Source organism: Macrotis lagotis, chromosome 2, assembly GCF_037893015.1.
Source record: "Macrotis lagotis isolate mMagLag1 chromosome 2, bilby.v1.9.chrom.fasta, whole genome shotgun sequence".
NCBI lineage: Eukaryota > Metazoa > Chordata > Mammalia > Peramelemorphia > Peramelidae > Macrotis > Macrotis lagotis.
Genome location: NC_133659.1, coordinates 32,824,321 through 32,846,184, shown reverse-complemented (window position 1 = coordinate 32,846,184; position 21,864 = coordinate 32,824,321). Strand labels below are relative to the sequence as shown.

Below are 21,864 nucleotides of genomic sequence, written 5' to 3'. Positions count from 1 at the left end.
GGCCCCGCCTCAGCCCCATGCCACCCCCATCCCTCACAGGTCGCGGAGAGTCAGGCCCCGCTGACCACAAAGTTGGGTTTGAATTATCTGGACATGAGTTCTTGGAAGAGTTCCTAAAGATGAGAAACACGGAGTCGGGAGGACCTGAGTTCAAATCTGTCCTCAGACACTTGGTAGCTACTAGCTGGGTGACCTGGGCAGTTACTTAGCCCCGGTAAGGCGCAAATCCTTGTGAGGGGGCGCTCGGATTGTTCTTTTTGTTGTTTTGGTTTTTTAGGTTTTTGCAAGGCAATGGGGCTTGGCCAAGGCCACACAGCCAGGTCATTATTAAGTGTCTGAGGCCGCCCTTGAACTCGGGTCCTCCTGACCCCAGGGCCGGGGCTCTATCTACTGCACCACCTAGCCGCCCCTGTTTTGTTTTGTTTTGTTTTGTTTTTGTTGAGATTGTTCTTACTTTACAGATGAAGGAACTCAGGTTTGGCGGACAGGTCGCCCCCTCTCTGGCCGCGGGCTCCCCACTGCGCCCCCGTCATTTGACGGCCTTCTAAGAAGCACCTGCCAGGCCCCACTGGGACCTGCTGCGCCTCGGCTCTGGATATTACGGTAGGAAAGGCTCCGGAAGGCCGCCCGGGCCGTCATGTGACCGCCAACATGGCGGCGCCCAGAGCGGCGTGGGGCGGGCCCCGGCTGCCGTGGGGGCGGGCCCGGGGGCGGGGCTTCCGGAGCAGGTTGGGGCGGCCGCGACCCCGCAGGGAGAGTGGGGTCCGCGCCATGGAGGAGGCCGCGCCGAGGTAAGGCCCGCGGCTCCCCGGCCGCCAGCTCCGGCCCCCGGGACGCCCCCCGCCGGGCCCGGCACTCAGGGCCCCCGGGACCCCCCCAGCCGGGCCCGGGACCCCCCCCAGCCGGGCCCCGGCACTCAGGGCCCCTGAGACCCCCCCAGCCGGCCCCGGCACTCAGGGCCCCCGGGATCCCCCCAGCCGGGCCCGGGACCCCCCCCCCCCAGCCGACCCCGGCACTCAGGGCCCCCGGGACCCCCCCAGCCGGGCCTGGGACCCACCCCCCAGCCGGCCCCGGCACTCAGGGCCCCTGAGACCCCCCCAGCCGGGCCCCGGCACTCAGGGCCCCCGGGATCCCCCCAGCCGACCCCGGCACTCAGGGCCCCTGAGACCCCCCCAGCCGGCCCCGGCACTCAGGGCCCCCGGGACCCCCCCAGCCGGGCCTGGGACCCACCCCCCAGCCGACCCCGGCACTCAGGGCCCCTGAGACCCCCCCAGCCGGGCCCGGGACCCCCCCCCAGCCGACCCCGGCACTCAGGGCCCCTGAGACCCCCCCAGCCGGGCCCGGCACTCAGAACCCCCATTTCCCACCCCTCGGGACCCCCCCATGTCCTGGTTACATTTAGGACCCCCACCTTCCAGGAGCCCCCCCTTGTGCTGACTTCTGTACCCAGGACCCCGAGGACCCTCCCCCCCCGCCAGGCCCCGGCACCTAGGGCCCCCCAGGATCCTCCCGGCTAGGCCTTGGCACTCAGAACCCCCCATTGTCCCACCCCTCCAGGACCCCCCCCATATCTTGAACTCAGCTCTCAGGGCTCCTGTCTTCCCTCTCTTCAGGCCCCCCCCCACGTCCTGGCTACACTTAGGACCCCTCACCTAGGACCCGCCCCTTGTGCTGACCTCTGTACCCAGGACCCCCAGGACCCTCCCCCCACAGGCCCCGGCACCCAGGGCCCCCCATTGTCCCACCCCTCCAGGACCCCCCATATCTCGACCTCAGCTCTCAGGGCTCCTGTCTTCCCACCCCTCAGGCCCCCCCCACGTCCTGAGTGTAGCCAGGGACCCCTCCCCCCATTCTATCTGTGCTGGGCAGGGTGATGGGGCAGGGGCACGGTGGGGGGCCGCAGGGCTGGGCCTCCAGCTGGGGGAGGGGGAGGGGAGGCCAAGCCTGGCCTGGCGGGGCTGATAAGGGGGGTGGGGTGCCCCAGCCTGAGGCCCCTCCCGCCCCCTGCCTGCCCAGCAGCAGCCTCAGCCCCAGCAGCCACAGCCAGGGTCCGGCTCCTAGCCCGGGCCCAGACCCACACCCGGCCCAGGCCGGCCCCCGGGCCTTCCCCAAGCTGCAGAACGACACCTTCCTGCGGGCAGCCTGGGGGGAGGCCACGGACTACACCCCCGTGTGGTGCATGCGCCAGGCTGGCCGCTACCTGAAAGGTAGGAGGCCTGGGGTGGGGTGGAGGGAGGTCAGGGGCAGGCCCCCCCTTAACTCTTGTCTTCCCACCCCCAGAGTTCTTGGCAACCAGGGCCGGCCAGGACTTCTTCATCACCTGCCGCTCCCCTGAGACCTGCTGTGAGCTGACGCTGCAGGTGAGGGGCGGCTTCCACAGGCCCGGCTGGCCTCTCTCAGGGCAGGGCCAGGTGGCCTCTAGATTATCTGATCCTGTGTGACTCGAACTCAGATCCCAGACCAGGATCTGTGTCTCCAGAGCTGGGGAGGGGAGCCCCACCCAGAGGAAGCAGCAGCTGAGGGTGGGGAAGGTCTGGGGTACCGAGCTCCAGGGGGAACCCGGCCTGGGCCCTGGTGCTTCGGGAAGGAGCTTGAAAGAAGAAATGAGAGTGTGGGGGGAGGGCTCAGCAGGCTTGAAGGTGACCCACCATTGAGGGACCAGCCTGGGGGCTCAGAGCACAGCCCCAGAATCTCCCCCCCCACAGCTGCCACCCCATTCCTAAAGGAGCCCCGCCCAGCCAGGTCCACGAGGGATGGGGAAGGGGGCGGCAGAGACGTGGTACCCCTTCTAGAGAGGAGGAAATTGAGCTCGGTTCCTGTACCCGGGTGAGGCTCAGCTTCCTGCTTCTGGGCCAGGGCTGTGCCTGCTGTGCCTGCTGCTGTGGAAGGCCAGACCCCAGCCCCAAGCCCGAGGGGATGTCTCTGCCCGGTCTGGTTCAGGCTCAGAGACGCTCATGCCCCTGTGTTGTCCGCAGCCGCTCCGACGCTTCCCCTTTGACGCCGCCATCATCTTCTCTGACATCCTGGTGGTGCCCCAGGTATGGTAGGGGCCCTAGAGGATGGGGAGGGGAGGGGCCCCGGCTCCTGGCCCTGCCCTCAGACTCAGGGTGCCCTTCCTGCCCCCCAGGCGCTGGGCATGCAGGTGACCATGGTGCCCAGCAAGGGGCCAACCTTCTTGGAACCCCTACGGGAAGAACAGGACCTGGACCGTCTCCAGACCCACGTGGACGTGGACAAGGAGCTGGGCTACGTGTTCCAGGCCATCACGCTGACCCGCCACCAGCTGGAGGGGCGGGTACCCCTCATCGGCTTCTCAGGGGCTCCGTGGACCCTGATGTCCTACATGGTGGAAGGGGGCGGCTCCAATACCATGGCTCAGGCCAAGCGCTGGCTCTACCAGTGGCCCAAGGCCAGCCACCGCCTGCTGGGCCTCCTGACTGACGTCCTCGTGCCCTACCTCGTGGGCCAGGTGGCTGCTGGGGCCCAGGTGAGGGGCCGACTTTCTGGAGAGAGGGGAAGGTGGGGGGAGGGGGCCCAGATGTGCTCTCTCCAAGGCCGCCCCCCCTGAGCTCCTGACCTCTGACTTTCGACCCTCCCCCCCCACAGGCCCTGCAGGTTTTTGAGTCTCATGCCGGCCACCTGGGCCCTGACCTCTTCTCCAAGTTTGCGCTGCCCTACATCCGGGATGTGGCCAAGAGAGTCAAGGCCAGTTTGAAGGAGATGGGCCTGGAACCGGTACCCTTGGTAAGGTGCCAGTGCAGACATGGGACTGAAAGAAGGTGGGCCCCTCAAGGCAGGCGTGCAAGCCCTTGGGCCTCGTCTCCCCTTCTGTAAAGCAGGGATACCAATCCTTTTGCCCTCCTGGGGCTTTGGTGAGGAAGGCATTTTACTCAAGCCTTAAAGCTCTTTTGGGGGGAGATAGTGAAAGGTAGGAAGGGTTTGGGGTTCCAAGAAGACCTGGTCCACGGGGGGCTGACTGGGGGGCTCAGGGGCCAGGCTGGCCACAGGCAGAGGGATCCATCTCAACCTCTGCCCCCCCAGATCATCTTTGCCAAAGATGGGCACTACGCCCTGGAAGAGCTGGCCCAGTCGGGATACGAAGTGGTCGGAATTGACTGGAAAGTGGCCCCTGCCCTGGCCCGGTGAGGGAGGAGCCTCAGTCACAGGGCCTCGCCCTGATGGGGTGACCTTGGACGAGTCATTTCCCCTCTTGTACCTCAGTTTCCCTACATGTAAAACAAGGGTTCTTTTGGGGACTTCCCATTCTATGAATGTGAAGGCCCCTGATGAGGGTGGATTTGGGGAGGGGGTGGCTTTCGGGGTGGGTGGCTCCCAGAAATCAGCTTTCCTGATTATGGTTTCTGATCAATGCTTATTGACTCAATGACCGGTTTCAGGGACCTTGTGGGGACGTCAGTGACCCTCCAGGGTAATCTGGATCCCTGCGCCCTCTATGCCTCCAAGGTAGGGGAAGTGGGGGAGGGGGCGCCTGACTGGGCTCCAGGAACCCCGGGCCCTCCTCAGTGACTGACGGGCGCTCCGTGCCCACAGGAGGAGATCTCACAGCACGTGGAGCGGATGCTGAACGCCTTTGGGCCCCAGCGGCACATCGCCAACCTCGGCCACGGGATCTACCCGGACATGGACCCTGCTCACGTCGGGGCCTTCGTGGAGGCTGTGCACCGGCATTCCCGCCGGCTGCGTAACAAGTGAACCCCACCTCCCGCCACCCCAGGACTGGTCTCAGGTGTCCCCCCTCCTCCCCCGACAGGAGAATGTCTGTGAGAAAGTCTATTTTTAAGAGAATAAAAAGTCTCTTGTGGTCCAGTCTGGCTCCTGCTCCCTCGCGGGCTGGTCTGTGGAGGGGTCTCTGGTCCTCTTCCCTCCTGTTGAGGCCGCCCATGTCCCCCACCGTCATTCTCACACAACTCCACAACCAGATGTCACTTGAGGGCCCCTTGGACTAAGGAGGTGCAGAGGTCAGGCCAGACCAGGGCTGGGCCTGGCCTGTAGCAGGTCAGGGGTCTGGGCGGGAGGGTCTGGAGAGCAAGATTAGAGAAGGGCAGGGCTGCAGCGCATGTGGGGGGGGCAGGAGCCAGCTCTGCAGGCGGATAGTGGGGGTGGAGGGAGGAGCACCTGAAGCCCCCAGCTCTGGTGACTCCCACCAGCCCCTCCCCCACTGGGCCTCAAATCCTTGGGTGAAGAAAATGAAGAGTTGGGTCTCTCCAAGGCCCACCTTAGAGCTTCAGGAGCCCAGCTGGGTTAGCACTGGGACGTTTGCCACATGGGGGGGAGGGGAGCAGATATGGGGGGGCATGGGCCTGCCCTCCTGGTTTGCATCCCTGGGATGGGGGGTGGCTTGGAGCCATATGCCCATGGTCTAGCCTGACTCAATGAGCCCCTGAGGTGGAGAGGCAGCTAGTCTGGGAGTCAGGAGGCCCTGGGTTCAAATCCTGATGCAGATACTAGTTGTATATCCCACCTTGCATAAGATACTTCACCTCTGCCTCAGTTTCCTTATCTGTAAAATGGCTGTATAAGTTGTCCCAGTCCCAGGGTTTTTTGGCCCAGAGGAAGGGTCTGATTTGCAGTGACCCTTCTCCTCCCTGCAGGAGGCAGATTGGCCACTAGATGGTGCTGGCGAGCCAGAATGACCCAAGAGGGTGGCCTGTGGTCAGTGGGGGGGTCCCCTGGAGAAGACTTGGCCTCTAGGAGTGGGCAGGAACCCCAGAAGCCAATCCAGTCTCATTTTACAGATGAAGAAACTGAGGCCTAGAGAGGGAAGGGGATTCATCCCAGAGCACATAGGGAGTCCGGGGCAGAATTTGAACCCTCGACCTCCAAGTCTTTTTTACTTCCATGAGAATTCTCTTCAAGGATCCCAAAGGGATCTTGTGGGGACGTGGCATTAGGCTTGTCACCTTGACCCCCAGTGAGCCCACCAAGAAGGGGATGATGGCACAGAGGCAAGTCTAGGCTTCGGGTCACAAAACACCTGGCAATGAGAACTGACCCACAGCCATCTGGGCTGCCTCTAGAGGGAGTGAGCTCCCCATCCTTAGAGAGTATTCAAGGAGAGGCTTGTCAAGAAAGATGTGGGGAGGGGTGGCTAGGTGGCACAGTGGATAGAGCACCGGCCCTGGAGTCAGGAGGACCTGAGTTCAAATCCAGCCTCAGACACATAATAATTACCTAGCTGAGTGGCCTTGGGCAAGTCACAATCCCTTTGCCTTTTTTTAAAAAAGCAAAGTAGGGGTTGATGTAGTGGAGCCAGAAAGAGCTGAGTTCAAATTTAACCTCAGGCACTCGATATGTACTAGCTATGTGACCCCAGTGGGACCCCATAACCTTGCAAACCCCCCCAAGAGTCAGAACTTTCTTTGCATATAGTTGGAATAATGAATTAACTTTAAAAAGAGAAAAGAATAGAAAGAAGAATAAGTTAAAAAAAAAAAAGAAGCAGAAGCGGGGCCTGGGGGCCAGGAAGGGGAGGGATGATCCCAGTTGTGGGGGTCGAACATACCCTCAAATCCTTGTTGGAGGTGGCTGCTACTCCATGTCAGAGAAAGGCAAGAGCTCAGGCCTTGGAGTCGGGACCTTGAGGCAGGTTCATGTCCTTGGAAAAGTTCCAGGCTTTCCCCAGAGGCCAGGAGGGCTGGGGGACTGCTAAGAGCTTTGTCTGGGTCACAGTCTCAGAGGGCAGGGCGGCCTTGGGGGGGGATCTCTCTCCCTAGATGCTTCTTCCACGGAGGGGCTGAGGCTCCCTCCCATGATTCACCAGTTCCCCCAACAGAACTGGCTCCAGGCCTTTGGAGACTCAGACTGGCAGGCTCTGTGGCACCAGCATTCTCTAGACTGGCTGGGAAGGTCAGGACCACTCAAAGGGCATGAAGAGCTGAGGGAGGGGGGTGGTGAGCTGCCTTGGGATTCAGTCCTGATGTGCACTGACAAGGAGTGAGGGGCACATCCCTGTAGGTATCCAAGACTTCAGAGCACTCCTGACCAGCTCTCACTGGGGTCTCACATATCCCTTCCCTTCCAGAGGGGCACTTTGGGTGGGCTACTACCCATTTTACAGGAAAAAACCCAACAGTCTCACTGAAATGAGGTGATCTTTTTGAAGGGTCACCTAAATCAGGAAGGGCTGACAGTTTGACCCAGGTCCCTACAGGAGAAAGATAACCCCAAACAGGGACCCACAGAGAGAGTCTCAAGGAAGGAAGGTTGGCAGAGGAGTCACAGCCAAGCCTCTGCCTTTCTGTTGGCCTCAGTCTATTGATCTGAAAAAATGAGAGGGTGGATGTCCAGGGAGCCCGAGGCTAGTCTCAAAGAGGGAGAGATGGGGAAGGGAGAGAGAGGCCCTGGTGGCGGGGAGGGGGAGCAGAAAGGACTTGGTCAGACACTCCCACCTCCTCCAGCCACATCCTACACAGGGACCTCGTGCCCATCCTCCCTCCTTCCCTCCTGTCCATTCTCTTTTAAACCCCCTGCAGTCTGGTTTTGACCTCAGCACTTTCCCAAAGCTCCAAGTTCCCCAGGATCTCTTACTTGCCTTTCTCCACCTTCCTTCTCTGTCTCTCTGTCTCTCTGTCTCTGTCTCTGTCTCTGTCTCTGTCTCTCTCTCTGTCTCTCTCTCTCTCTCTCTCTCTCTCTCTCTCTCTCTCTCTCTCTCTCTCTTAGTTTTTGCAAGGCAATGGGGTTAAGTGGTTTGCCCAAGGCCACACAGCTAGGGGGACTGCTAAGTGTCCGAGGCTGGGTTTGAACTCAGGTTCCCCTGACTTCAGAGCCATGCTGTAGCTACTGAGCCACCTAGCTGCCCCCTCTTTTTTTCTGTTTCTTGTTGACTTTCCTTTGATTACATCTTATTTGTTGGATTTTCAGTTTAAATGCTGATTCCTTCGGAGGGGGATGTAAGCTCCAGGAGGGCAGGAACTTTGTCATTTTGTCTCTGTAGTTCCAGGGGCTGATCTACCTTCTCTGGTATATAGGACGCTGCCACCTTACTCTCTTAGATAGGAGCTGGATGCCCTCTGCCTTATTTGGCTTACACATGCACACACACACACACACACACACACACACACACACACACATGCACACACACACACACATACACACCACACATATACACACCACACACATACACATACATATACACACACCACACACACATACACACACCACACACATACACATACCACACACATGCACACACAACACACACGCGCACACATGTATGCACATGCGCACATATGCACACATACACACACCACACACATACACACACCACACACCACACATACGCACACACAACACACATGCGCACACATGTATGCAGTGCACACATATACACACATACACATGCCACACACACATACACACACCACACACATGCGCACACACACACACACACACACACACACACACACACACACACACCAGTGTCCCGGGGCATTTGCTTCTTTCCCTGTCCTCCAAGCAATGTGGGGCCACCTTTGGCACGCTGAAAGCCCTCAAGCAGATCAGTGAAGGAGCTCTTGAGAGACAAGTTTATTGGCCATTTCTCCAAGTCCCCACCACTGAACAGTCGTATTGGGTCAGGTGGGTGCACCATCTTGGCTTGTAGTCATGCCTGGGTATGGACAATGGAACCTCCTCCTCATTCCTCCTCTCTGTATGGCATCAACCCACCATGACCGGTTCTCCGGGTTTCACCATGGGCATCATTAATTGAGGGAAGGAAGAGCAGTGGGTAGGGTCTAAATCTAGCCATCACCACAGGCAAGTGGACCACAGCCTTGATGGAGACATATGTGGTTGTTCCATGACCCCAGGGACACCTCAGTTTCTCTTCTCCCTGAAACAGGGACCAGGCTGACAGAAAGTGAGGTTGGGAGCAGGGTTGGTAGTCATCTTGGGGTCAACCGATAGAATGGGGGTCTGGTTGTGACCATGGCCATTATAAAAAGGGCTATTTAGTGGCCCCCTCACTGTGGGGCTTCTCTAGACTGGGTATAGAAAGGCCAGGGAATGGCATCTCATTGTGGCTGTGGAGAGGACCACGGGTGTGGGCTGTGCTAGACAACAGAGTTGACCTGGGGGTGCTGGGCCCCTCAACAGGGGGCTCCTGCCTTTCTCCTCCTAAGCTTGGGGCCTGAGTGGACGGCTCGGCCTTCCCCTGGTCTGTGCTGTTCACCTAGAGAGGAAACAAGACGGTAATGGTCCATCAGCTTCATCCATACTTACATCACCAACTCTGTAGAGAAAGTAGATTGATGGGCTTGGGATGAGGGGGCCCAAAAGAAGACCCCCCCAAAGTTGGGGCAGAGCAGGTCTGCCAGCTCATGGGGAGCCTAAATGGGGGGGGGTCCTGTCTTCCCTCTCTTGCTCCAAGTGACTTCATTTTAGAGCTAACTTCAATCTCAATGTACCTTCTGTGTGTGTGTGTGTGTGTGTGTGTGTGTGTGTGTGTGTGTGTGTGTGTGTGTGTGTGTGTGTGAGAGAGAGAGAGAGACAGACAGACAGACAGATAGACGACATAGAGAGAGATAGAGACAGTGAGAGAGACAGAGAGAGAAAGAGAGATCACCCCCATCTCAATTTTCTCACTAACATAAAGATAATTTTTCTACACAACCACAGAGGAAACAAGGCTCCCTTGTGATGGATGACACTGCCCTGCCTGTAAGGACAGTAAGAGGCAAATTCAAACCATCAGACTGCCTTTGTCCATCATTTTCTTGATGGACACTCTAGGATGAGGATGGGGGGCTTCTCAGGAGATGCCTCCCCAGCCCTCCCTCTGCCAGGAGTGAACTCCCCTGGAGCTGTGCCTTGGAAAGAACATCTGAGTTGATATTCTGAATTGTTATTTGGACTGTGGCTCCTCCCAAGTCTCTAAAGTGTGGTCACCAGCTCACAGAAGCCCCAGGAACTGAAGAGTAACAAGCTGGCAGTGACCAGTGGGCACCTTCTCCAGGAAGAAGCCTGGCCAGAACAAAGGGTTCACTTACATATGATCACCAGGTCCACCCACTCTCCTTACACAGACATAGATCTGTATATACTCATCTTCCCATTCACCCCCTCTTCTGAGGTCTTCACTGATTGGTTGAAGACCTGGCTGTCCTAGAGAAACCCCCCCAGGCAGTGAAGACCTCAGAGAGGGCATGATGGCCAGAGCCCAACCCCATGGGCTCCCCAAGATGTCCAGGCTCACCCCAAAGAGGTGATGGTGGCTCCTGTGTCTGTTGTCTGAGGCTGAATAGGCTCCCCATTGGAGAGTAGGGCCCTGGACATCTCGGGGAGCCCATCTGGATGAGCAATGGCCTGCTGGGGGTGGGGGGCGAAGGGAGCCTCCCACAACTCCCCACTCATTCCTCTTTTATGCATTCAGAAACCCAGGGCGCAATCTAGTCACAACGCGCAGTCGTGTAAAGAGGGATACTGCTACGGACTCAGTGCTCGTGGCGCCGTGACCCACAGTTCTCCTCAATGTCTGGACTGCGCTCCAGGCGGTAGCGCGGGGCAGGCAAGATAAAGCTTGGAGCTCTGGTCAAATCCCAATAACCCCACCTTCGTTCCCTAGCCAGCCCAGGGGGACAGAAAGAACAGGGAGAAGAGTTCAAGGTCACCCTCTCTCTGTGAGATCTTGGGCAAGGCTGCAGTCCTCTGCCCATGTATTAAATGAGGCAGTTTGATAGGACCGTTGTTAAGGGGGCCTGCCAATTCTGAGGCCCCCGGGCCCACCTTGAGATCTGGCTGCCCTCTAGTCACACCCTCTCCAGGCCTCACCTGGGCAGAATAGAAAGAACAGTTGCCACAGTGATCTTGCCGATGGGTGAAGCGAACAGCAGACTCCACGTAAGGGAAGTGAAGGAAGCTAAAGGGCAGTTGGAGGTGGAACGTCAGGCGGCCACACCTGTGAAGACAGACATAACCGGACTGCTGTGGGGACAGGGATGGGCTGGGAGTGCAAATCCTGCTTCTAGCCCTGGCTCTGCTGCCTGACCCCCTAAATGTCCCTGGTCCTCTCTGGGTCTCAGTCTCCTCACCCTCAAAATGAAGGGTTGGATTGAATTGCTGCGGTGATCCTCAGCTTGTGCCTCCCCCTGGAAAGTCACTCCCTCCCCTGGAAGTCTGGGAAATTGGGGCCTCCTCAAGAACTGGGGGTAAGGTATGTCTGCAGCCCTCTGTTAGGCCCTCCAGGGGATAAGCTGAGAAACTGGGCTGCCCATCCATCAAACGAGAAGACTGTGCCCAGCTCACACATCCACTCATACCATCAGAGCTTCCAAGGCAAGCAAAGGAGGGAGGGGAGGCTTGGCAGTCAGCCCTGATGGCAAGAGGCACCACCAGGAAGCAGCCCAGCAGCAGAATCTTTAGCCTTCAGGGGACACATTCCTTTGGGGGCTTTGGAAGCCCACCATGGACTCAGCTGAGAGCGCCAATCAGCCCCTCTGTCCATCCCCCTCAACAGTCTGGCACAACCCATAACCCCGGCCCTGAGCCCGGCACAGGAGGTCCTACCTGTCATAAACAAGGAAGTCATCCTTGGCCCCCCCGAGGATGCTCCAGATATCAGGGCCGGGCCCTTGCTGGCCATAGACAGGTACGCCCAAAGGTGCATGGAGTTCCAGTTCCCCTTGCAGGGCCTGGGACAGGGGTGACTTCTCATTGACTATGATGAAGCGGATACCTGCAGCACCCACACGGGCCAGCCGCTTCTGCAAGTTGCCTATGCTGGGGATGACAAAGGAGGGCATGGTGAGCAGGGCCTTTGGGGGCCTCCTTTCCCTCATTCTTTCTTGCCCTCAGAGTCTCTGCTGGCAGGGCCTTGACCTGCATCTGGGTGAGCAGGGAGAGTGCCTCGGGACTCAAGACAGGAGCTATTCCTATCCCTGCCTTTGTTTCCCTTGGGTCAGAGTCTCCTCTCCCTGGGTCTCAGTTTCCTCCTCTGTAAAATGGTCTTGAGTGGAAGGAATCCCCCTCAACATCAGGGGGAGCTGCTGGATGGAAAACCCCAGCAGGGTCAGTCTAGTTCCCCCTAAAATGGGGGAGCATTTACTTTTCAGTAAGATCCTATTTCTGGGTCAAGTTGCCTCTGCCCATTCTTCTCCCTCCCCCTTTTCTCTCACAATGAATAAGCCCACTGTTGGCTTGGGCCTGGGAATAGGCAAGGGGTGAGTGCCCAGAAAGTGGGGCATTCATGAGGGCTGGTGCAGAAAGGGGTCAGGAGATCTCCTGAAAGCCATAGTCCCCACTGCTGCCATGCTCAGGGGCTGCCAAGTACTTTCCACACCACTGCCCTTTAGGACATCGAGTGCCAGAGTTAGATTAGTGGACAACCTTGCCTCATATCTATTTTACCCATAAAAACCAAGAGCTTGGGGCAGCTAGGTGGTGCAGTGGATAGAGCACCAGTCTTGGAGTCAGGAGTACCTGGGTTCAAATCCAGTCTCAGACACTTAGTAATTACCTAGCTGTGTGGCCTTGGGCAAGTCACTTAACCCCATTGCCTTGCAAAAATAAAAAAACTAAAAAAAAAATTAAAAAAACCCAAGAGCTTTCTCTTCTCCCCACTTCCTCACCTCCTTCCATCACTCTCTCTTCCTTCCCTCCTGTCTCCCATGAAGAAGTGACCCTTCTCACTAGGCTCAGCCCTCCATATGTCCTTGGGATCTCAGTCCATCTTATTTTCCCCAACAGATTAGCCCTTCTGCTGACTTTGCTTTCTCATCTTTAATCTTTTTTTTAAATTTAAGGCAATGAGGTTAAGTGGCTTGCCCAAGGTCACACAGCTAGGCAATTATTAAGTATCTGAGGCTGGCTTTGAACTCAGGTCCTCCTGACTCCAGGAGTGGAGGGAGCCTCCCATAGCTCTTTGAAGGCTGGAAGTCTCTCCACTCATTCCTCATCTATAGATTCAGAAACTCTATCCACTGCGCCACCTAGCTGCCCCCTATATCTGTATTGATTTATTTTTTTTGTAAGGCAATGGGGTTAAGTGGCTTGCCCAAGGCCTCCTACCTACAAACATGTCCACATCTTCCCCATCCTCCAAAAACCCTTCCTTGATCTGTCTATCTCCCACCAACCTCTGGCCCATCTCTCTCCTCCCTTTTGTGACTAATCTCCCCAAAAGAGCCATCTGCAGCTAGTACCTCCATCCACTTTCTTTTCCTTTTTTCTTTTTCTTTTTTAAGGCAATCAGGATTAAGTGACTTGTCCAGGGTCACACAACTAGTAAGTGAATAAAGGTCAGATTTAAACTCAGAGCTAATGCTCTAATGTACTACATCACCCAGCTGTTCCCCCTTTCTTCTTCTCCTTCTTCTTTCTTATGATCTCTTAATCACCAAATCAAAAGACTTTCCCTCAGTTCTCATCCTTATCAACCACTGCATCCTTTGTTGCTGGCCATTACCTTCACCTTCACCTTCTCTTCTCTTTAGGTTTGGGGGGGGGGGTCAGGGCTCTCCTGGTTCTCCTTCTACCTCTCTGACCACCCCTCCTCAGTGTCCTGCTGGACTTTCATTCAGGTTACATGCACTCACTATGAGTGCCTCCAGGTGCCTCTCCTTTTTTCTTATTCTATACTATTTCCCATGAAATCAGTATCAAACAGTCTTAGCCTGTACTAAGCTACAGGATTGCATTTCCATTTGCCTATTAAACATATTGAAATGGGTGACTCATAAATAGATATCTTAAATTCTAAGTGGTCCCAGAATGAACTCATTCTCTTTCCCCCCCAAACCTTGCCCACTTCCTAACTTCCCAGTTACTATCAAGGGGCCACCATCCCTGGTATCATATCATCCATGATTCCTCATTCTCTCTCTCTCTCTCTCGTCTCCCATATTCAATAATTTACCAAGGTCTATTGATTTCACCTCTACATAATCTATTGTATATATTTCCTTCTTTTCTTTGACATTAGCCCCCCACACACACCAGACACCACCCGCCCCCCATCACCTCACACCTGGACTAGAGCAGGGGCTGCTGGTGCTTCTGTCTGCTTCCTGTCTCCCCATTCTAGACCATCTTTACCTGATCTTTGAATGGAATTTTCTAAAGTAAAAGTCAGACCTACTCTCTGCCTCTCTGTCTCTCTGTCTCTCTGTCTCTCTCTCTCTCTCTCTCTCTCTCTCTCTCTGTCTCTCTCTCTCTCTCTCTCTCTCTCTCTGTCTTTCTGTCTCTCTCTCTCTCTCTCTCTGTCTCTCTGTCTCTGTCTCTGTCTCTGTCTCTCTGTCTCTCTGTCTCTCTGTCTCTCTCTCTCTCTCTCTCTCATATGCACACATTCACAAACACATACACAGAAACACACATACCCCACTACTCAATAAACTCCAGTGACTCCCTATGACCCCCAGGATCCAATATGGAATCCTCTATTCACCATTCAAAGACCCCTCCTGCCTCTCCAGTCTGCCATACTCTTCCATCCAGTGCCACTGACTGATCCATCGAGCTGGTCCATCTCCTGGCTATGGGCATCTTCTCTGGCTGCCCCCCCCTCTGGGAAGCCTCCCTATTCCCTCCTCAACCCAACACATTCCCTCTGGGAGTATTTTCAATTTCCCCGATGTTGGGGACTCTCCAGGGGTGTTTACCCCTCAGAGCAGGGACGGCATCCTCAGCACACACATCATCAGTGTCTGTTGACTGACTGTGTGACCCTGGGCTATTGGTTGGGTAAAGGCATCAGTCACACTCATCGGATGAGCCCATGCTGGAGTGGGGGAGTAGATGACAAGAGTTTGAAACTAAAAGGGTCTCAACAGGACAGAGCCTTGAGCTGAACTCAGGGGATAAAGGTCACTTGGGTTCTGCTCTCACCTTCACAGGTATAGAATAGCAGGAGTCCAGACTGGATGGACAGCGGCTTGTTTGGAAAAGACCCCGTGGTCCTAGTGGACCAGAATCACATTCACATACTAGTGTGTTAAAGCAGACAAAACCTGATGCACTACGGGGCTGCATTCAGGACTAAAGAGATAGAGTGGGGCTGCTTTGGGTTCCCGTAAGGCCTCCTCTGGAACTTTGAGGTCTAAGGGCTTTGCCTGGACTGGAGAATAATATCCAGAGGACGGTAGAAGGGGAAGTGGGGGGCTAGGGGATGTATATCCTGGACAAAAGAACATTCAAGGAGGACCCCCAGCAAGTCCCCAGAATGAGAAAGTGACTTGATGTAGTCCCATGGCTAATAAGTACTGGTCTGAGGGTTTGTTTTGTTCTCTTTGCCTTGACTTTCTGGGCCTCTTGGGGCTGGCAGGTCCTGGTCTTTGCCCCACCCCACCCCCACACCTTGAGACCCTCCCTCTTGTGCCTGTCACCTGGCAGCCTGCTTGAGACAGAAGTGTCAGCTGGCCTTCAAGAGAGCGACCACCATCACCTGACCCAGGGCTTCCTCCATGGGGGAGATGCCACCCTCCACTCTCCACTCTGGGGCTGGCTGGCAGATCCTCGTCCCATTCTCAGCGGCCAGGGCGGCTCCCACCAGCCCCAGCAGGATGGCAGCGGCTAGGCCGGGGGGACCCATCCCTGCCACCTGCTTGGAGAACAAAGGTGACCGGTGTCAGCAGGGACTGAGACACTGTTCTCATTCATTCATTCAGCACTAATGAACTACCTCCTGGCAGTGTTAGCATTGGGGCAAAGATTAAGCAAAGATTCAGGCCTGCCTTCAGGAAGCTAACTAACATTCCAGTAGCAGATTCCTCCCCTCTGGGAGGGCAGCTTAATGGGCTTGGGAAACCAAGGGACCTAGGTTGAACTGTGGCTTTTCCTTACACAGGCCTTCCCGTTCTGGGCCTCAGTTTCCTTATCTGTAAAATGAGAGAACTGGCTGCGGTTTCTAAGGTGGTGTCCAGCTCTAGTCACAATCTTAAGTCCTCACGGCTGAATAAAACAGAGGTGAGACATCAGAGGTCATGAAATATAACCCTTCATTTTACACAGGAGTAAAGTGAGATCCAAGGTGGCTTCAATAGCACAGTAGCTGGAGCACCAGGCCTGAAGTCAGGAGCGCTGAGTTCAAATTCAACCTCAGCTATTTAATAGCTGTGTGACCCTGGGCAAGTTACTTCATACTGTTTGCCTCAGTTTCCTCATCCATCAAATGAGCTGGAGGAGGAAAAAGCAAAGCCACTCCAGTATCTCTGCCAGGAAAACCCCAGTCCCAACTGAAATGGCTCAAGAACAAGAAGGTCCTAGGCAGTGGGTGACAGATCTGGTATTAAATCCCAGCTCCACTGGCCCCTCCTCACTTGCCAGCACTGATTCATCTCTGCCCAAAGAGGCTCGGATTTGGTGGTCTTGAACTCTGGGACCAACAACTCCCTGACTACCCCTGAGGCTGGGCCATGCCACCTGCCTCAGTAGACCTGCCTCAGGTCTGGGGCACTCAGTTCCTCCTGCTGCGGGCCATGGGTCGCAATGGGGACAGAAGATGGGGAAGCCTTGGCAGTCTGGTCCAGATGCCCACCAGACACCGAGAAGGTCCCTTTCCCCTGGCATCAAAGCATGTTCTAGAGACACAACATGAGCTGGTATTGGGGAGACTGGGAGAGGAAGACAAAGGTCCTTCTGTCCTTAGGCCAAGGATGGCTTCTCTGGCCTTGCTAAGGGTCTTTGTTCAAACTTTGAAGATGAAAATCCCAGCTGCCTTCTGAACCCTGAGAAGGAAACGAAGGGAAGGCCGGGGTAAAAGAGGAGAAGAGAAGAAGCTAGAAGGGGGTAAGAGAAGGAGAAGAAGGGGGAGGAGGAGAAAGAAGTCAGAGGAATGAAAAGGGGGAGGAGGATGAGGAAGAGGGATGAGGGAGGGGATGGAATGAGGAAGAGGAGGGAGATGGAGGAGATGAGGAAGGGGGCTGAGGGAAGGGAGGGGAAGAAGGAAGGGAAGGGGGAGGGAGAGGAGGAAATGAGAAAGAAGGAGGGTGATAAGGAAGGGAGGGGGAGGAGGGAGGGAGCGAGGGCAGGGAGGGGTTTGCCTGAAAAAAGTCCTCATATACATTAAATAAATGAATTGGAGAAGAATGGAGGGCAGGAAAGAGGAAGGAAGAGGAAGACAGGGAGGTATAAGTGTTTGTGCATTGTATGTATGATGTGTGTATGTATCTGTATCTTATCATGATGTGTATTGTGTGCATGTGTCTGTGTAGGTAGATGGTAATATGTGTGTTTGTGTCTCCATGTGTTCATGCATGTATGTGTGTACATGTGTGGCCCTGCATGAAATGATTCACCTGAGCACCAGGTCTGAAGATGTGGAGACAGACCCTGGGGAGCAGGGGATGAGGCAGGGCCAGGCATCTGGCCTTTGGTTGAGCCCTTGCTCAGGCCAGGAAGGATTTCTGAAGCCTGAGGGTGGGCAGAGACCACAGTCTTCCTGCCAATTTCCTGGGCTTTGAGAGCAGGGCAGGGAGACCCCTCTCCCCCATGGCACCCCAGGCCCAGAACACTAGCTGGCCTCAGCCTGCCATCTCCTGCTGCCAGCTCCCTTGCCCACGGAACCCTCGTAGATCACTTCCTGTTTCTAGACCTGAAGTTCCACAGGTATGTAGCCACGGATCCCCCCAGCTCACCTGGCGACACTGGAAGCTCTCCCCATCCTTGTCGTCTTTGCTCGGCTGAGTCTGCCTCTTTCTGACTCCGGATCACCTTGGCCTGATGGCCAATAGGTTTTCTTGGCAAAGATACTAGAGTGATTTATCATTTCCTTTTCCAGTGAATTAAGACAAACAGGTTAAGTGACTTTCCCAGGGTCAAGCAACTAGTAAATAAAATGGGAGATTGGGTCTGAATTTAGATCTTTCTGATTCCAGGCCACTTAATGCTGTGTCCCTCAGTTTCTTCATCTATAAAAATGAACTAGAGAAGAAAATTCACTCCAGTACCTTTGCCAAGAAAACTCCAAATGGGATCATGGGAGTCAGACACAACTGAAATGACTCAATGATGATGATGCTTGTCTTTTGTTCTTGAAGACCTTGACATCAGGGAGGTGATGCCACAATAAGCATATGAACTGGATTGGTGTGAGGGGGCGCTGTGCTAAGTCACCAGCCCCACTTTCTTCTCTGGAGCCACCTGGGTCCGGTAACCAGATATGGATCAGAATGATTGGAGATGGCCCTGGGTTAAGATACTTGTTCAGGGTCACACAGCTAGTGTCAAGTATCTGAGTCTGGATTCGAACTCCTGTCCTCCTGACTCCAAGGCCAGTATACTACCCACTGTGCCACTGAGCTGCCAATAATTCAATGAGATGACTTAATAACAGCAACCTGACTACATGAGATCTCTCCTGAGCTCAATTCTCTCTCTTTCTCTCTCTCTGTCTCTCTGTGTGTCTCTCTGTTTCCTCTGTCTCTCTGTTTCTCTGTCTCTCTTTCTGTCTGTCTCTCTGTCTCTCTCTGTCTCTGTCTCTCTCTCTGTCTCTCTCTGTCTCTCTGTCTCTCTCTGTTTCTCTGTCTGTCTCTCTCTCTCTCTCTGTTTCTGTCTCCCTCTCTCTCTCTGTCTCTCTCTGTCTCTCTCTCTCTCTGTTTCTCTGTCTCTCTGTTTCTCTGTCTCTCTCTGTCTCTGTCTCTCTCTCTCTCTCTCTCTTCCTCTCTGATATTCTCCTTCTCTTCCTCTGTAATCCTTTCAATAGATGGAAACTCCTTGTGGGCAGGTACTGTTTCCTCAGCACCAGTCTGGGGCCTAGCAGTCTGGCTCATAGAACCACACAGGTAGTGATGAAAGAATTTCAGAGCCATAAAGACTAATCTTCTTATTTTACAGATGGGGAAACTGAGACCTGGAGAAATGAAATGAGTTACTCAAGGTCACATGGGTAGGAAATGAATGAGTGGGATTTGGACCAATCCTCCAGTTCCAAGCCCAGGACTGGAAGAATAGGGTTTGGCGGGGCCCCTTCTCTGAGACTCTCCTGGGTGGGAAGGGGCAGAGGAGGGGTGGCTGCCCAAGCAGACAGACCTCCTCAAGCTGAGGCTGGGGGCCCAGTCCAAGCCTCTGGACACACAAGAACCTTGGCTCTTGGACACTGGGAGGTGGAGATCAATGGGACAGTCCAGAGCCCATCCTCAGAAAGCTTAGGAAGGATTGGGCAGGAGCTGGGAGAGTAGCCTCATTAGCCTGGACCCGAGCCACTAACTACTCAGTGGAGTCGCAGTGTAAGAGGCAGGATTCACAGCCAGGGCCCTCCTGCCCCAGCCCAGCCCATTGGCCCCGAGGAGAGGCTGTGTTCTGTGTCCTGGGCAGCCCCCCACCCCCACCCCTGCCCCGGCCATCTCCACACAGGACTTTGTACAGACTGTCCCCAGTCTGCTCCAGCCTCCCCTCTTATCAGGAGCCAAACAAAAAAGAGCAGCACCAGCTGTCCCCTTCTCAGGCCCCCACCTGGTCCACAAGGGATTTAACTGATTTAACCTAATCCCCTCCCTGCCTCCCACCCCAACCCTAGGGTCCCTCAGGTCTCCAGGTCCCATTAAAAAGAATTCCACCCCCTTCCACGACTTTGCCCGGACAGCCTTACAGGCACAGACTAGGGATCCTGAAGCCAAGTTCTGGTTCTTGTCGGTGAAACCCTACACTAGCCCCCTCTGTCTTCTGGGACTCTTTTATGATCGGGGGGCAATGGGGCTAGACTTCATCTCCCTCCCCAGTTCTGATGTCCTTTGCAGCTCTGGAGCAAAACTGGAAAAGGGTCTTGCCAGGTTGTGGCTCCAGACCCTTAGTCTCCCAGCTATCCTTCAACTGGACTTTGACCAAACCACTTCAGGGTTCCCTAGAGGAGGGATGCCCCAGTGGGCAGGAGCTCTCTGGAAGCAGGTTCCCCCAAAATACTAATACTAAACATTCACAGGCATTCAGATCAGTAGCCCTTATTTGGCATAGTGACTTTTCCCATGAAAAAATAGACTTATCTCTTATGAAAAGACACTTAATATCACTTCTTTTGACCCAGATTTTCTTAACTCCTCCTTCCCAGGCTTCCTGCAGATGTCTAATATATTTTCAACCTTTCCAGATACAGAGGAAGAAAGGTCTAGAAGAAGGGTCCAAGTCATTGGGTTCAAATTTCATCTGTACTAGCAATGGGCATCCTGAGAACCCATTTTCTTTCTCTGCAAAACAAGAGAGTTGAATGGCCAGTCTCTAAGACCCCAGGGTTGGAAATCTGGAGTTCTAAGCCTTCACCACAGAGTGACCCCATGGCCCACTGAGCCCTTATGAATGCAGACACATCATTCCCTTCACTTCCTTCCCTCCACCCACAGCCAATCTCTCCCAGAAGTTGAGCAAGGTGAAGCAGTTACTGTACCTGATGCCCGGTGGGCTCCTCTTGCCTCAGCTGCTGCCCCTTGGTGCAGGAGTCCAGCCTGGGGATTCAAGTGGTGGCCTTTGCTCACTTTATCTCTGTCCAGAGCTCCACCCCAGGAGAAAGGGTGGGGGTGGAGGATGCAGGTTGGGGTCCAGAGTAGGGCTTAACCTTCCTGGTCAGCCACCCTCCAGACACCATTTAATATACGTGTGTGTTTGTATGTCTAAGATATGTACAGGTATACATATGTACTTATGGGCACGTGTAGATCAATAGATCAATAGTTTGATACCCAGCTGTTTAAATGTTACCTCCCCTATCAGAATGTGAATTCTTTGACACATTGGACTGTTTGTGACATTCTTTTTTTGCCCTCAACACTTAGCAAAGGGCTCCAGATAGATTAAGAAATGGTTTCTGACCAAATGACTGACTAGCTGATTGCTAGCTTCCAGCCTCCGGCCCTCAGATCCAGATCACAGATACAAACTGGCACTATTCAATGGCCTCAGCTGGCCCAGGAGATAGCTGGGCACTTCAGTGGCCTGCAGTCTATTCCGGACAGTCTATTCAATAGCTTGGTCTCATCCTCAGGGTCAAGGAACTTCCAGTTTCTCATTGCTGAAGTTGAGGGAGCTTCCTAAGATTCAGGGGACCAACTCTCAAAGGGGACCTAAGACAATACTTTTCATTTTGCACAAGAGGAAAATAAGTCCCAAAGGTCAAGTGACTTTTCCAAGGTCATATGAGGAATAAGTGACAGACCCAGGATTCAACAGATCCATGGACCCTAAAACTCCAAGCTGGCCCAACTGATACACAAAAGCTAGGGGCCCCAGTCCTGTTGCTGTGAACATGAGACCTTTTATCATTTTTTTAATTAACATTTTTTTCTTAAAATCCTTCAACCAGTATAACCATTCAAGTCTTAAGTCTATGAATGAGAGAGAGTATGAGAATCTTGAACCCCAATCAAGGCAAACAGAAATATGTGGTTGCCCATGGAGGCCCATGTAATAGGACTTGGTAATGAATGACCAAGAGGTAAGACAAACATTCTGGGGTCAAGGTCTTCCCAAAGCTATCTGATGCAGCCAACTTGGACAGATCTTGCTGCTGTTGATATGATCTTTGGTTACATAGCTGCAAGCCCCATGTTTGAGAGTATGATCATGGAGATAAAGAGGGCTTCTGATGCTAAAATGGAAAGACCTGAGTTAGCCAGGAGTATGGTTGGGAGCTAGAATGGAGTGGTTGATAGGTCCCAAGGAATGATGGTCAGTGATAGCACAAGTGACCACATTCCAGGGACAATCACCATTTGTCATCGCCTGTGATTTGCTGATGACTGCGGAGTTGACTCTGAAGAAGACTCTGCCTCACTCAAAACCAGTTCACTTGCAAGTTGAGACATTGCCTTCCTGATGTCATTGGTCTTCTTTGAGAAGGAGGGTTGAACAACAAAAAGCACAGTGATCTCATTGAATCCCATCTTCTGCAGCAGATTTCCCTCTCTATCATCCTTATTCTCT

General features: G+C 54.5%; 2 protein-coding genes across 4 annotated transcripts; one reads left to right on the top strand and one right to left on the bottom strand.

The window, feature by feature from the left end:
• Positions 1-645: 645 nt before the first annotated feature.
• On the top strand, positions 646-4,827 carry UROD (uroporphyrinogen decarboxylase). 2 transcript variants are annotated; one of them, XM_074220337.1, is made up of 9 exons: positions 646-791; positions 2,020-2,207; positions 2,281-2,360; positions 2,976-3,038; positions 3,128-3,487; positions 3,607-3,744; positions 4,042-4,142; positions 4,398-4,464; positions 4,552-4,827. In XM_074220337.1, the coding sequence occupies exons 1-9, from the start codon at positions 652-654 to the stop codon at positions 4,711-4,713; spliced, it is 1,299 nt and encodes a 432-aa protein (XP_074076438.1). In that variant the 5' UTR covers positions 646-651; the 3' UTR covers positions 4,714-4,827. The 2 variants fall into 2 exon arrangements, with proteins under 2 accessions (XP_074076438.1, XP_074076437.1); XM_074220336.1 differs by having other exon boundaries at positions 2,017-2,207.
• A 3,708-nt stretch (positions 4,828-8,535) lies between these two features.
• LOC141512551 (selenoprotein Pb-like) lies at positions 8,536-20,436 on the bottom strand. Of its 2 annotated transcripts, none has more exons than XM_074221576.1 (5): positions 20,333-20,436; positions 15,342-15,559; positions 11,530-11,742; positions 10,795-10,921; positions 8,536-9,196 (listed from the first exon to the last, which is right to left on the bottom strand). In XM_074221576.1, the coding sequence occupies exons 2-5, from the start codon at positions 15,545-15,547 to the stop codon at positions 8,972-8,974; spliced, it is 771 nt and encodes a 256-aa protein (XP_074077677.1). In that variant the 5' UTR covers positions 15,548-15,559; positions 20,333-20,436; the 3' UTR covers positions 8,536-8,971. The 2 variants fall into 2 exon arrangements, with proteins under 2 accessions (XP_074077677.1, XP_074077678.1); XM_074221577.1 differs by having other exon boundaries at positions 15,342-15,556; positions 20,333-20,417.
• Positions 20,437-21,864: the final 1,428 nt, after the last annotated feature.

Bases quoted from the DNA above. Each gene is read 5' to 3' on its own strand.
- UROD (XM_074220336.1), top strand. From the start codon at position 652: ATGGCGGCGCCCAGAGCGGCGTGGGGCGGGCCCCGGCTGCCGTGGGGG. The intron at 792-2,016 runs GTAAGGCCCGCG...CTGCCTGCCCAG, and splicing joins ATGGAGGAGGCCGCGCCGAG to CAGCAGCCTCAGCCCCAGCA. The intron at 4,143-4,397 runs GTGAGGGAGGAG...GACCGGTTTCAG, and splicing joins GTGGCCCCTGCCCTGGCCCG to GGACCTTGTGGGGACGTCAG.